This window comes from Alligator mississippiensis, chromosome 12 (genome assembly GCF_030867095.1).
Source record: "Alligator mississippiensis isolate rAllMis1 chromosome 12, rAllMis1, whole genome shotgun sequence".
NCBI lineage: Eukaryota > Metazoa > Chordata > Crocodylia > Alligatoridae > Alligator > Alligator mississippiensis.
The window spans coordinates 58,113,892-58,127,589 of NC_081835.1; the positions used below are offsets into that span (position 1 = coordinate 58,113,892).

General features: G+C 41.8%; 1 protein-coding gene across 4 annotated transcripts in view; it reads left to right on the forward strand.

The window, feature by feature from the left end:
• Positions 1-13,698, forward strand: part of NUP188 (nucleoporin 188) — a 42,347-nt gene that overhangs the window by 24,948 nt on the left and 3,701 nt on the right. For all 4 annotated transcript variants that reach the window (XM_006272301.4, XM_006272300.4, XM_014610603.3 and 1 more), the window contains 16 exons: positions 1,638-1,771; positions 2,448-2,554; positions 3,336-3,542; positions 4,088-4,257; positions 4,544-4,613; positions 5,488-5,555; positions 6,113-6,308; positions 6,865-6,942; positions 8,086-8,171; positions 8,672-8,823; positions 9,729-9,910; positions 10,584-10,784; positions 11,356-11,448; positions 11,671-11,829; positions 12,606-12,743; positions 13,219-13,293. In XM_006272301.4, the coding sequence (XP_006272363.2) occupies positions 1,638-1,771; positions 2,448-2,554; positions 3,336-3,542; positions 4,088-4,257; positions 4,544-4,613; positions 5,488-5,555; positions 6,113-6,308; positions 6,865-6,942; positions 8,086-8,171; positions 8,672-8,823; positions 9,729-9,910; positions 10,584-10,784; positions 11,356-11,448; positions 11,671-11,829; positions 12,606-12,743; positions 13,219-13,293 (2,116 nt within the window). The remainder of the gene's footprint in view (positions 1-1,637; positions 1,772-2,447; positions 2,555-3,335; positions 3,543-4,087; positions 4,258-4,543; positions 4,614-5,487; positions 5,556-6,112; positions 6,309-6,864; positions 6,943-8,085; positions 8,172-8,671; positions 8,824-9,728; positions 9,911-10,583; positions 10,785-11,355; positions 11,449-11,670; positions 11,830-12,605; positions 12,744-13,218; positions 13,294-13,698) is intronic.

Genomic DNA, 13,698 nt, shown 5'->3' on the forward strand with positions numbered 1-13,698 from the left:
GTAGGAGTTTAAAATTGTTAGGATTGTCTTGTTTTATGGTAATTGAAAAGTGGTTTACTCTGAAAATGTTGTATTTGTTTTATACACTAGTTCTCAGACAGGGCTGATATATAGGACTGTTTTAGCAAGCTGTTTGGAAAAACTTGTATTTGGGACAGATTGAACTTCTTTAGGGTTTTAAAGCTTTTTGTGGAAGTTATCAGTTGCATTTCATGTCTGTAGAGTTAAATTTCATGAGAGGAAATGTCTTGTGTTCTAGGAACTTACGAGCTGTGCCCATAGGATGCTAACTTTAGGTAGGGGCTTTAAGTAAATTCCCATAGACACTGGAGAGTAGGGACTGTTGATCTCAGCATGAGCAGCTTCGAAACCAGTGGTTCAGATGAAGGATACTGAGCATTTCCTATAGAGACCTCCTCCAGCCTAACACCCAAAGCTTGGGTGACCTTCCTTCCAAAACTCCCGTTCTGAATTCTGGATGACTCTGTCCCAGTTACGGCTGTTTGTTTCTCCTCACCTTCTTCTTACCTTACCGTAGCCACCCCATTCTAGCACATACAACAAGCAGCCAGGCTAGTTATCTGGCTCTCTGGTGGAGAAAGGATAGCAGGTCACTAAGTATTTCTTCTAATACTTCTGTAAAAATAATGCTGAAAATTTCCCCTTTCCAACTGGAAAGCTCTAATGTAGCTAGAGGTCTCATGGATCCATCAGCATCTATTCATATAGCAGAATTCATATCTCCATGAACATGCCATTTTCAAGAGGCTTCTAATATTGCACTCACTATGATAACCTGTGCTATGAGCTACCAGAGGTTTCAGCTTTCATAAATTCATTGTTAGAAAAAATGATTAAATACTCAGAAGTAAATACATAGAAAGTAATGTTTCCTGCAGCAGCTCAAACTCTTTCCCCAGATAATGCCCCCTTCCCCTGCTGCCTGTTGTTTCTCTTTACCATCATTCTTCCCATTCAGTTTTCTCCTTTGTTATATAGGTCACTCATTCCCCCCCCCAAAAACTGTGTGCTAAACTATGTACTGCAAAACATCTAACATGATATGAGAACTCTTACCTAATAAAGAGCTAGTAGAAGCATCTCACACCTTTTTTGGACAAACATTGCCTTTTCATCGAGTCTCAGACTGTAGGCTAGAGGCTTTACCATATCTCATACTTCTGCTTAAAATAGGCTTCACATTTTCTTATAGCCCAGGCAGCTTCTCAAGTATAAGTGAAGATAGCTCTTCCAGAGAGAAGCTGTGAATCTTATATGAGTCTCTGTATAGTTACAGTTTATGTAGGTAGACCCAAAGACATACATGAAAGTCTCACTTCCCCAAGAAAGTGTTTTCTTACACAGCACAAAGAAAAAGGGTATGACACTTTTATTATGCTGCTGTTAAATTCAGGACTGGTTAAGCAATATAGCTTGTGTATATATTGTATTCTTGGAATTGTATATTTCAATGCTCACATAATATGTAGGAGTGAATACAATCCTTCTATAGCCTGTACCCTAGTTTGGTAGGACTTCATGTTCCTAAATATGCAGATTTTTGAGTACTGTACAAATAGTGAGAGCATCAGAGTTGATTTTGACTTATTTACCTTGACTTCTTTTTGGCAACACAGTGATGAGTCGCTGGGCCAGGGCCAGCTGCTGATCCAGACGGTTAAGTTGGCATTCTCAGTCACTAATAACGTCATCCGGTTGAAACCTCCTTCTAGTGTGGTATCCCCACTTGAGCAGGCTCTCACACAGCATGGTACGTACTTCCTTGTTGGTCAGTCTGGGAAGCAGTGCTTGTTCCTTATTTCTGATTAACTTGTAACTTCTTGAAATTGTGTTTGACTTTTCCAAGTAGTGCTGTTCTCATCCTGTGCACCAGAAAGGGTAAGGGCACTCTCCTCTTCCAACACAGAGACTCAAAGAATTAGACTAAGGATGTTAGCCTAATCTGCATCGCAGGCGATTATTTACTAGCATGTCTATTTCCCTTTATAACTTCTTCTTATGCTATTAAGTGCTGATCATATAATGGTGGGCCCACTTTTGAGTAAAGACCGGGATTGATTTTCTCTTGCTCCCCACTCAGCCATGATAGTCTTCCAGACATTAATGTTTTTGCTGCAGTGAGGGGCCCTAAACGCTAATACTTGTTGTTGCCCCACTAGGTCTTCTTTAAGATGAGCTGGTAGTGTTATTTTCATTCCTTTTGTGTTCTAACAAGAAAAGGGCTGAAAGAGATTCAGTAGATACTATCAGTATCTGGATTTCTCCCTTGGTTTGTCAGAAGGCTGAATTCATTCCCTGCAACTTTCCTTCCTTTCCAGTATAGAAAATTACTGCCCAGTAAATAATCGCAGTCTTGAGAAGAGCCCTTAAAGTAGACTCAGTGTCATTCCAACTTCTCCCCTGTAACTTTACTTATGTTCTCCCAGGTGCTCATGGGAACAATTTGATTGCTGTCTTGGCCAAATACATCTACCACAAGCATGACCCAGCACTACCACGCCTTGCCATCCAGCTGCTTAAACGACTGGCTACGGTAAGATCAGTCTCTCACAAGAGTTTTCATATACTTTCTTTGCTAATTCTGTTACTGAAACTGTCTGTCCAGTGACCCTCTTAGGACTTGACCACGTAGGGACACTTAAGAAACATAAGGCACTAAAGGTGGGAGCTCAGTATGCCCCAAATAGACAGAGTTAAACCTCCCATGTGGAGGCTTCTCATTCAGATCTGGACTGCAGTAGCTTTGTCCTCCTTGCTCCAGTGATCTAAGGCCACTCTGCAACTGCATGAGAACCTCTAAAGAGGAGGGAGAACTTTTAACCAACTTATTTCCCCTTGTAGACAAATCCTTAGATTCAACTTGTAATCTTTCTCACTTTGAGCTTTACAGTCATGTCCAGAAGAGGAATCCCATATTAAAACTTTTCAAGAGCCCCTAAATTTTACCTGTTAAGTTTGGAAACTTGTCTAGGTTTTACAGAAATGCTTTGAATGCTGCAGTTTGGAATATTTTTTTTCAAAGTTTATCAACCCAAATCTGCCTAGTTTTCTGTCTCTCCTTCATATTTCTTCTACTGATGAAATAGGCAAGGGGCAGAATTCTAAAGAGGTGACCAGAACTTGGAAAAACTTAATAGTCTTCCACATTTCATTAGGATCAAAACTATTTCTTGACTTCCTCCTCACTCCTTCACTCAAAGATGAGTGTTCTTGATTTTCACTTCAAATAGCAAACTACAGGCTTCATTCATATTGAAAAGAAGCACCACAGAGTTAAATGATTTTCATTTCCCAGCATCTCTTCCCTTTTGCAGGTTGCTCCTATGTCTGTATATGCCTGCCTTGGCAGTGATGCTGCTGCTATCCGTGATGCTTTCCTGACTCGACTTCAGAGTAAGATTGAGGACATGCGCATTAAAGTCATGATCTTGGAATTCCTCACAGTTGCTGTAGAGACGCAACCTGGGCTTATTGAGTTGTTCCTGAACCTGGAAGTGAAAGATGGGGACGATGGGTCAAAGGTACAATACCAGTTGTTTGTCTGCATGTAGGGTTACTGTTTTTTTTTTTCAGTCAGTTCAGTTAAGGATGCATCTGTACAAGTTTCCACATGTGTTAATTAAAATTTTTATTCAATTTAAATGTTGTCTAATATGCATAAGATAAAAATGCAGTGTGCACATGTAATACAAGGATGTTTCTGGCATCTAAGTTATACCCCCAGTATCAGTGTAACCTGGTTTAACCAAAGGAGCATCTTTTGCATTATCCAAGACTTGTCTTTACTCAGACTTGGTAATAGTAACATTCTTCAGTTTTCTTTTTTTCAGCTCTGTAAGTTCATCTTTGCACTTGTGAAAACAGTTTATTCCTTTCCTCAACATTTTATAAATTCTTTATAAGCATTTTGTATTACATACACATCAAATATATGCCCACCGCTTGTGGTCAAGGTTTGCTTCCCTTTGTATTACTTAGATGGAACTGAGTCTCACACTGAAACAGAAGATGTCTGTATTTTGATTATATATAGATAACCTTATTACTTTTCCCCCCTTTGCTTTAGGAATTCAGCTTGGGGGAATGGAGTTGCCTCCAGGTGGTCCTGGAGCTGATAGACTCTAAGCAGCAGGAAAGATATTGGTGTCCTCCCCTCTTGCACCGTGCTGCCATTGCGTTCCTACATGCTCTGTGGCAGGACCGTCGGGATAGTGCTATGCTTGTTCTGCGGACCAAGTGAGTCTTTACTTTTCTATACTGTTCTTGACTGTGAAGTTTTTGTGTGGAGCTTTCTCTTTGCCCTGTCACAAACTCCAGACATCTGTTTATCTTCAGAAATAAGCACCCTAAAACCAAAATACAGTGTGTGAATGTAATTATATATACAGTATGTGAAATGCCACGTTTCTCAAGCAGTGGAGATTACACTTAAAGGCTGGCCAGGTCAGGCTATTGCAGTTAAGCCTTTTGCAGAGACAAAACAGATAAACTTACACTATTTTTGCTTGTGTTCTGTTTTCAGGCCCAAGTTTTGGGAAAATTTAACCAACCCCCTGTTTGGGATCCTTGCTCCCCCTTCAGAAACATCAGAGGTGAGGTGTTTATAAGGACCTAAAGGTAACTGTGTTTATCTAAGTGGAAGTGAATAGTTTATGTGGCTTTCCTCCTTAAGAGGGAGTTTGATAAGTTGGTTAAGGATAGATGAGAGAAGTGAGTCCTAGGGTTTGTTTCCAACTCCTTTGTGAAGGCTAGCTGTGTAACCGTAGAAAAAGTTTCCTAAAACTTTTGCCTCTCCTTCCCTATCTGTAAAATCGAGATAACATCTACCCCAACACGGGGATGAGGCTTTCATTCTTTACTGGCTTGTAAAGAACTAGTACTCCAGAAGTGTGAAGTATAGTGTATACCTAGAGCAATCTCTTCTCTCCTCAGCCAGATTAGCAGCATGGTGGTGTCCTGAGGTTCTTTCCATCTTGGGAGCTTCTGTCTTTCTCTGTGGAAATACTAATCCTTCATCTCACTGCAGTGCATATTTCAACAAGGCTCTCTTCCCTGATTGGGAGAAGAGATGAACTGCTGTCTGGTGAGGCAGCTGCTCTTTCACAGAACCCATTCCATCATCATGCCTCCCTAATGGCTTTGTCCTTCTCCTGGGAGGTACAGCTGTGATTCCATCAGCCTTCTTGGAAGGATTGAACAGGCATGAGTCTTAAATCTTCCTTATGTTTCTCCCTCTGCCCAAGAGAGGAAGGAACTTTTAACCCTGTTGGTATAATGCTTGAATGTCCAAATATAGCAGGAGATCTGGGTTGCTTGCACAGCATCAGTGTTCTTGCCTGAAGGAGAACTCTGAATTTCATGGTCCTAAACTCTGCTCTTGTTGGACAGGACTCAGAATGTCTGGCATGATCTGACCTGGAGCTATGAGTAACCTGCTCATGCTCTGCTTTTATTCCCTCTTTGTAGCTCAGTGTCTTGGACACCTGTGCCTTAATCATGAAAATCATCTGCCTGGAGATCTACTATGTAGTCAAGTGAGTGTTTGGTGATCTGCTCTTTTGTTAAGTGGTCAGTATATCTGAGGACACTTTACACTGAGGATGAAGTCCTTCAGTGCCTGTGAGTGAAATGCAGTTATTTCCTGTTATTCCTGAAGTCATCAAGAATGCATGCAAAGAGCTAACTTTCTGAGTAAGAATGTGATATTTTTACATTTGTGAGGCAAGGATTTCTGTGGGCAGTATCTTTTATTGGACCAGCTGCATAGCTGGGAGAGATTTAGATAAGCATTTGGGTACAAAATCCCCCTCTTCAGGTCAGTTACTTTCCTGTTTAGTGTTCTGAGAGGTCAGGCTTAAGTAAAAAACGACATTTTAAAAAATATTAGTGCTTTCTCTCCAGGGGTTACTTCTACTCTGTGACATTTGATGAAATCAGAGGAGTCCTCTTCAGAGTTCTTTCTAATATATGGAATAATCTTTACCCCACATTGCTGTGTCCATGACTTTCCAACATGAGTCTCAGAGGGTGCATGTTCTCTGACCAAGGAGTAAGTGAAGATGCATCTCATTTCTTCTCTTGATTTTGTCAGGGGCTCACTGGACCAGTCCCTAAAAGATACCTTGAGGAAATTCTCTAGCGAAAAGCGCTTTGCTTACTGGTCAGGATATGTGAAGTCACTGGCACATCATGTGGCAGAGACAGAGGGTACCAGCTGTGCCTCCCTGACAGAATATCAAATGCTGATTTCAGCCTGGCGGATGCTGCTGATCATCTCTACCAGTCATGTAAGAGCCACATTGACATTATTTTTAATTCCTATGTCACTGACATAAAATTAATGTTTTGACTCTTCTTACTGAGGCCACAGGTGGAAGGGTGAAGGATCAGGCTTTTTTTTTTTCTCTCTGTTAATCTGTTATGTATACTTGTGATTTAGATGGCTGCCAATACCTTACAACTGAATTATGTCTGGGTTTTCTTTTACTGACTGATCACAACTAGCATATTGTGTGTGTGTGTGTGTGTGCGCGCGCGCGCGCGCAAAGAGGTGAGGAAATGGTAAACTATTTTTAAAGGAGTGTAAAGGAAGCCAGTAATACTGTCTACCTCCAGTAATTACTGCTGTAAGTAATTAAATGGATATTGATAAAATGATAAAGATTCCCAATGTATATATTGCTCCCAGTTACCAGTCACTGAAGTGTTGATTTTTGCCAATAACAACTATCACTGACAGTTTCTATTTTTATAAAAACAATAGGGTTCATGCTGGATGGGAAATACAATTTAGCTTTTACTGTTGCATATGATTAATCTGAGCTCTGTCATTGCTTTCCGTAGGCAGATATAATGCATCTGACTGATTCTGCAGTCCATCAGCAGCTGTTTCTGGATGTGCTAAGTGGAACCAAGGCTTTAGTAAGTATTTGTGTTTCAGCATGTGGTCTTTCAATAAATTGCAGCTTTAGACTGTGTGTGCAGTTTTCTTGCCTGTTTGTGCTAAGAGGACCTCCATCCTGTACCTATCTGAGGTTCATCATTTTTGATTCTTTGAGATGAGGCTGCAACAAAAGGCCCTCTCTAGAATAATTTTGCTTTCCAGCTCTGTCTGATTGTATTTGATTTGCTTGGCCATTGTGTGACCTTGCAGATAGTTCTGACTAGGACTCCTGCAGTGTTGCAAGCTGTTGAAAGTCAGAAACTGTTGGCTTTAATCCCATGTCCTGATTTCAGCTACCTTCCTATTTGTATTACCATTGCACATAGGTGCTGTTGTGCTAGGCTTTGAACAGGCACAACAAAAAGAGGGTTTCTGTCTCCAGAAGCTTAAAATCTGTAAGACAAAAAACAACAGATGGGTATAAGCATATGGGGAGTACAAGGAAATTATGTGAAACTATTAGTCAGCGTGGTAGGCAGTAGTCTCATCTGCTGTTGAAGACAAGACTTTATTTCTCACATCTCCAAATTCTGGAGTCCTTTTAGACAGACTGGCAGTTGCTGTAGCAGATGTTTTAGGCAGGTATTTCCCTGTGGGAGAGTTTTCTTTCTCTCCTTTTTCAAGCAATGGCAGGAGGAAACTCTGGTTTAGTAAACAAGATGAAATCCAATGTACTAGATTTCCCATTCCACAAGGGTTGCAAGTTGAGATGTTGAGTTTATAAACAGAATTTTACAGTTGATTGTTAAGATGTGTAGTGGCCTGACTTCTGGGAGTTCTGTCTTGTTGACTGACTGGTCTAGCTCTATGCTATTAGTATCTAGGTTCCCACACTTCACTGGAGTGGAAGTCGCTCTTCATTCCCTTAGCTGTGTGAAGGACAGATTACGTGGCACATCATTTTTTTTTTTTTTTTAATAACAGAGAGTAATGTAAACCCCTTCTGTTTTATAGCATGGGCTATGTTTCTCCATGCTGCTTGTTCATTGCAAGGTCTGCTTGGAATTAGCAGTCCAGCAGGGAGGGGAGCACTAGTTAGTACTCTGTATATTAGTGCTGAGTCTCTTTTTCTTTCTCTTTGCTAATGTTGCATTTGTAACTATGGGGGTATTTCTCCTTAGCTGCTGGTTCCCATGTCAGTATCCTGCTTGCAGCTGGGATCTATGCTATGCACCCTTCTTCTGATTCTGCTCAGACAGTGGAAAAGGTAGGTATCTTGTTCAGACAGCTCTTTGCTAGGCAAGTTCATAGTCACAGATCAATGTAAGACCTTAGGAGATGTCCAGGTGAGTTGCTATAGCCAGAATTTCCTTGATGATTTGGGAAGAAAAGGAGATACCTTACTGTGTAAACCTGTGGAATGACAGACTTCTTCACCTTGAAGGTAATATTGATAATGTCTACTGCTAAACTCTATTGTGAAACAATAGTTTAATGCCTTGAGTTCTTTCTTATTGGAGAGATGAAACAAGGAAACTTGAATCACAGTAAGAGCCTGTAGTCTTACCCTGTTTGCAGTACAAATTCCTGGAGGGGGGAGTCTTTGAGGAGATCCTGAGGTAACTTAAATGGAGTGTCTCTTGTGCTGAAAAAGCGCAAACTGTATCTGAAAACTTCACAGGCATGTTTCACACAAATTAGTGACAATCAAAATGTTAAGCAAGGAATTTTGTCTAATCTGAAGAGCTCTCCCTTTTTTGTTGTCAGTGAATTGAATTCTGTGGATAAAATCATAAACTCCTTGACGCAGATTTTGGAGGGAGTATTGCAGGCGGATCAGCAGATGATGGAGAAGACCAAGACCAAGGCCAAAGTGTTCTCTGCTCTCATCACTGTCCTGCAGATGAAGGAGATGAAAGGTGAGCTGACCCAAGGAAGGTTATCAAGATCAGAGTTGTCACTATGAAAGCATTTGTGTCATGCTCTATCTTTTCAAAATCAGGAATATTCAGTTAGTGTGAGCTGTTCTTTTAGTTTCTCATTCATTTTTTTTTTTATAGTGTAGTACACAGGGGCCCCAGTAAGGGTCAGACTCCTATTTTGCAAGGTCCTGTATAGTGATGAATTATAGGCAAATCCCTGCTTCAAAAAGCTTGGCAATCTACCATTTGATCTTTTGTATGGTCTTTGGCCTCATGATGGGAATGCTGCAAAGCCCATCTCTTTGCACACGTTTTTGGAAGGCATTCACATTGAATCAGAAAGTCTTAATTTAACACTCACACTTGATGAAGGCTTGCAATCAGCTAGAAATGTGTGGAAGGTGGGTCAGTTGATTGTAAGGTTTGATGTGAAATTAATATTTTGAGGACTCCCCGAGCAGGAACTAGGTGTCTGCTGGATACAGGAATTGCCATATTCTCGGGTCCCTTGGATTTAGTATTATCTCTAGCAGTGGAAAGTACTAGCTGCTTCAGAAAAAACATGCAAGAATCCCAGCAGTAGGTAACTGCTGCCCCTGTCAGCATCTGCATTGTGCTCTGAAGCATAAGAGGTTTTTGTATACCTTTATAAATAAAAACAACCTATCTTTCTTAATACGAGTATCCTCTATCCCCTCATGGAATCCTCCTAAGCTTGTGGCTAATTGTGTAGGTCCCTCTGGAGTATCTTACAATTTTGTAGATTTTTAAATGAAAACTGAATACATATTGACTCTAGAAAGTGCAGCACCTGAACATGTAACTAGTGTACCAGTTAAATTGGAAACCTATATCTTAGGATGATGTGGTGAAACATTGTCTGCTCTGTATGTGTCCCACAGTGAGTGAGATCCCACAGTACTCCCAGTTGGTGATGAGTGTTTGTGAGACAATCCAAGATGAGGTAATTGCGCTGTTTGATCAGACGAGGCACAACTTGACTTCTGGAGACTCAGCAGATGACAAGGACAGTATGGAAACAGATGATGTCTCCCGAGTTAAACACAAGGACCAGCGAGATGGGGTAAGGGGATTGTTTAGTTTCTCTGTAGCCATATTTTTACTATGCAAACAAAACTGCGTGCTATGCACCATGACATGTCCTGTCCGTATCAGTTATTATGTACCTGTTATTACGTAGTAGAAAATGGGGTGAATTTATTCTCCTCCTCTACAACCATTACTTGGAAAATGCTCTTTGGAAGTCTGCTTCTTCTTTTGTATGAGCATGTTGGACCATTTCGTCCTGGGTCTCTGAAAGCACACGCTACTTGGGAAACTAAGGCACAAACGGATTAAATGACTTTCCTAAGGTGACAAAGGAAGTCTGTGACAGAGCTGGGACTTGAACCCGCATCTCCCAACTGCTGATTTTCTCCAGTGTGCAGGTTGTCCTTGGCTGTGAGTACAGCTACAACCTGCCCAATGTTCCTCCAAGTAGGGCACTGGAAGAAATTGACTGTTGCTGCTTCTTTTTTAAGGAGCCTTGTCACAGTTGTTACTTATCCAGCCCTCTAAGTGTACAGTGCTATGGAAGGGGTTACAAATGCCATAATTCATATGTGCAGCAGTTACAGTTTGGATCCCAGTAGTAAATGCCCAATGGATGTTGTTTCCTGACAGTCTTGTAATGTCTGTCCTTTTTCTTCCCTATCCTGGGATCTGTGTTGTATCCTCCCCTTTCCTTCTTATGGCAGGTCTGTGTTCTGGGGCTGCATCTGGCAAAGGAACTCTGTGAAATAGATGAAGATGGAGATTACTGGCTGCAGGTTACTAGAAAGGTCCCTGTACTTCCCACTACTTTCACAGCCTTGGAAATCAGCCTGAGAGTCAAACAGAACCTTCATTTCACAGAGGCCTCATTGCATCTACTCTTTACCTTAGCTAGGACACAACAGGTGAGAAATGCAAATAGAAGAGAACTTGTTGCTCTGCTCTTAGGCCTGTATTTCAAATTGAGTTGTTCTCATTCCATTGTATGCTGGCACTATCAACCTAATAAAGCTCTAATACAGCTCTGTCAAAGGGGAGGAATTACAGGGGCCTCCTCAGTTTTTCCATTCCTGAGTAATGGTTTGTCTAGGATAGAGGAATAGAACTGATTCTGTCCTAGAGAAGACCTGTAATTCAGATCAAGACATTTCTCTCTAAATACCTTCTGCCATGCAAATGTAACACCATGGCTAATAGGGATACAACAGCACTGAAGCATAGGCATCTGGTCACTCTGCAGCTATGGTAATGCATTACTTATTTGTTGAAGTTCATCATTGTCCAAGATGAGGAATAGAGATCATTTTCCCAAGGTTGTTCCAGTCGAACACAATGTTGGTGGTGATACATAACGCAGTCCTGTGGATCTTTTTATGAAAACTAGTACTGTCTAGGGGGGAGAGGAATTCAGCTTAGATGGGTGTGAGTTTAGAGAGGTCTGGTACCTCTTCTGACTGTGGCTGTTCTGTGTTGCAGGGAGCTGCAGCTGTGGCTGGAGCAGGTGTCACGCAGAGTGTCTGCCTGCCCCTCCTGAGTGTATATCAGCTTAGCAGTAATGGAACAATTCAGGTGAGTGCTGTCTCTTTTTGCTTTTGAAACTCATAGGGAAGTTCACTGGGAAGGCCTGAATGCCTTCTTCAGTCTAGGGCTAGCAGAACAGCCTCCAGGACTTAGAAGGTGAACACCATCACCCTGGACCTTGGAATTTCTCATGCTGTTGTGAAAAGAGTGTGTCATTTTGTGGGAGCAGGAGTATAAGTAAATCTTATTTTTTGTGGCTGGTCTGTTCAGACGCCTGCCTCATCCCGGAAATCTCTGGATGCCCCCTCTTGGCCTGGGGTCTATCGTCTCTCTATGTCATTGATGGAGCGCCTTCTGAAGACACTTCGGTACAACTTCCTGACAGAGGCACTGGACTTTGTGGGTGTCCATCAAGAGAGGATTCTCCAAGTATGTTCACCCCTACTTCTTTATGTTGCCACTTATTATGTAAATAACAGCAGCGCTCAGAATATGTTAGGTGCTGGACAGACTTAGATAAAGACGCAATCCCTGCCTCAGAAAGCTTGATCTAAAAACAGATAAAGAGAAGGGGAGATTAATTCCACCATAATCACAGTGGCCGGGCAGGTGATGGATGTATTGTTAGGCTGCTAGATCCTGGCCAGTCAATACACATTCATTGCTCTTACTTGCCAGGTTATAATTCCACTGTAACTGTTTCATGTGTCCACTCAAAACAGCAGCATCAGGAAGTGTTGAGTGAGATCTCAGTCTGTGACTCATCTGCTTGGGAAAAAAAGCAGCAGGGTGAGCTCACCTCTAAAAATAGTTTTTAGTCCCTCCGGTAACAAAAATGCTGCAGTCAGGTTTCCGTCACGATTCAGGTGGGCAGCTCATTTCCCTCAATACTTAAATCCCTGCATCAGCCAAATTGATGCAAATTTGCTGAAAAACTCTATTCTAAGGTAGGAGTTAATTGCATGTGTGTGTAAGCACAGTAGTTGTCTTATTCTGCCACTACCTGCCAAATGGGTCGGCCGGCTAACTTTTAAGCCATAATAAGTCCAGGAGGCTGTGTCATTGCCTGTAGTTGTTCTGTTGCTGTTTCCTTATTAAAGTGTACTTACATGGCCCTAGGGGTAAATCTCTGCACCTTCAGCTTTTTCTAGGAAGGGATGGATATTTTTGTGCTGTGGCAGTCATCTCAATTATTCTGTCTCCAGTGCCTGAATGCAGTACGGACTGTGCAGAGCTTGGCCTGTCTGGAAGAAGCTGATCACACTGTTGGCTTCATTCTTCAGCTCTCCAATTTTATCAAAGAGTGGCATTTCCACCTGCCACAGCTCATGAGGGACATGCAGGTAAAGTGACACACTTTGTCATGCTAGCTAGCAGGTGGCTAACAGAGAGCCCTTTCACTGAAGCTGTTGTTAAGTGGGGCCACTGAAAGAAAATGATTCTTTTAGCATGAAGCCTTTCAGTTGCAGAACGAGGTACAGTTATATGAGAGGGATAGATTAACCAGGGCTGAGCGGTGGTAACTCTTGGAGGATTGAGTGTCTCAGTGCATCTAGGCTGGAACCTTGGTGTCAGTTGTGTCTGGGAAAATCTGAACATTCTGCTGATGCCTGATCTCTGGTTGAAGCACCTCTGTCTCTGTTGGGACTGGATTTTCCAACCCCCACCCTGGAAGCCTAGGATATAATAATCACATAATTTAGGCTTGTTAGAGGATTTGGGAGTAGAAAATTTAGATGTCTCAAAGTTGTACCTGAGAGAGATGGTAGATGGATTCAATTTACCCTCTAAGAATTTTTTTTTTTGTGGTTATTTCAGGTGAACTTGTGTTACCTGTGCCAAGCCTGTACTTCCCTTCTGCATAGCCGCAAAATGCTTCAGCACTATCTACAGGTGAGGAGGGACCCTACTGACAAGGGGGAGGGGCTACAGTCCTGGGTCCCTCACTTAAAAGCCAATAAAATATTGATCAGTATCCAGTCCTTGTTTCCAGAGATTTAACCATGGATCATCACCAACCCTGGAGTTCAGTAGCTAAAGCTGAGTTGGTTGTACCTCTCTGTAACCAGGACTTGCATAGAACAGCTTGAAAACAATGTATACTTTGTAGGCTAGTCACCATTAATATAAGACATCCAATGTAGAAACAGTAATCAGTATTAGCTACTTAAGAGCAGACTGCTGTGTTGGGAAGAAGCTATTGTGGTTAAATGAGAATTGATATGCCAATGACTTGGTGTCCTTGGCTTGCTTTAAGTGGCAAGAAAACATGGCTCCAGCTCTTCTGGTTTCTCTAGG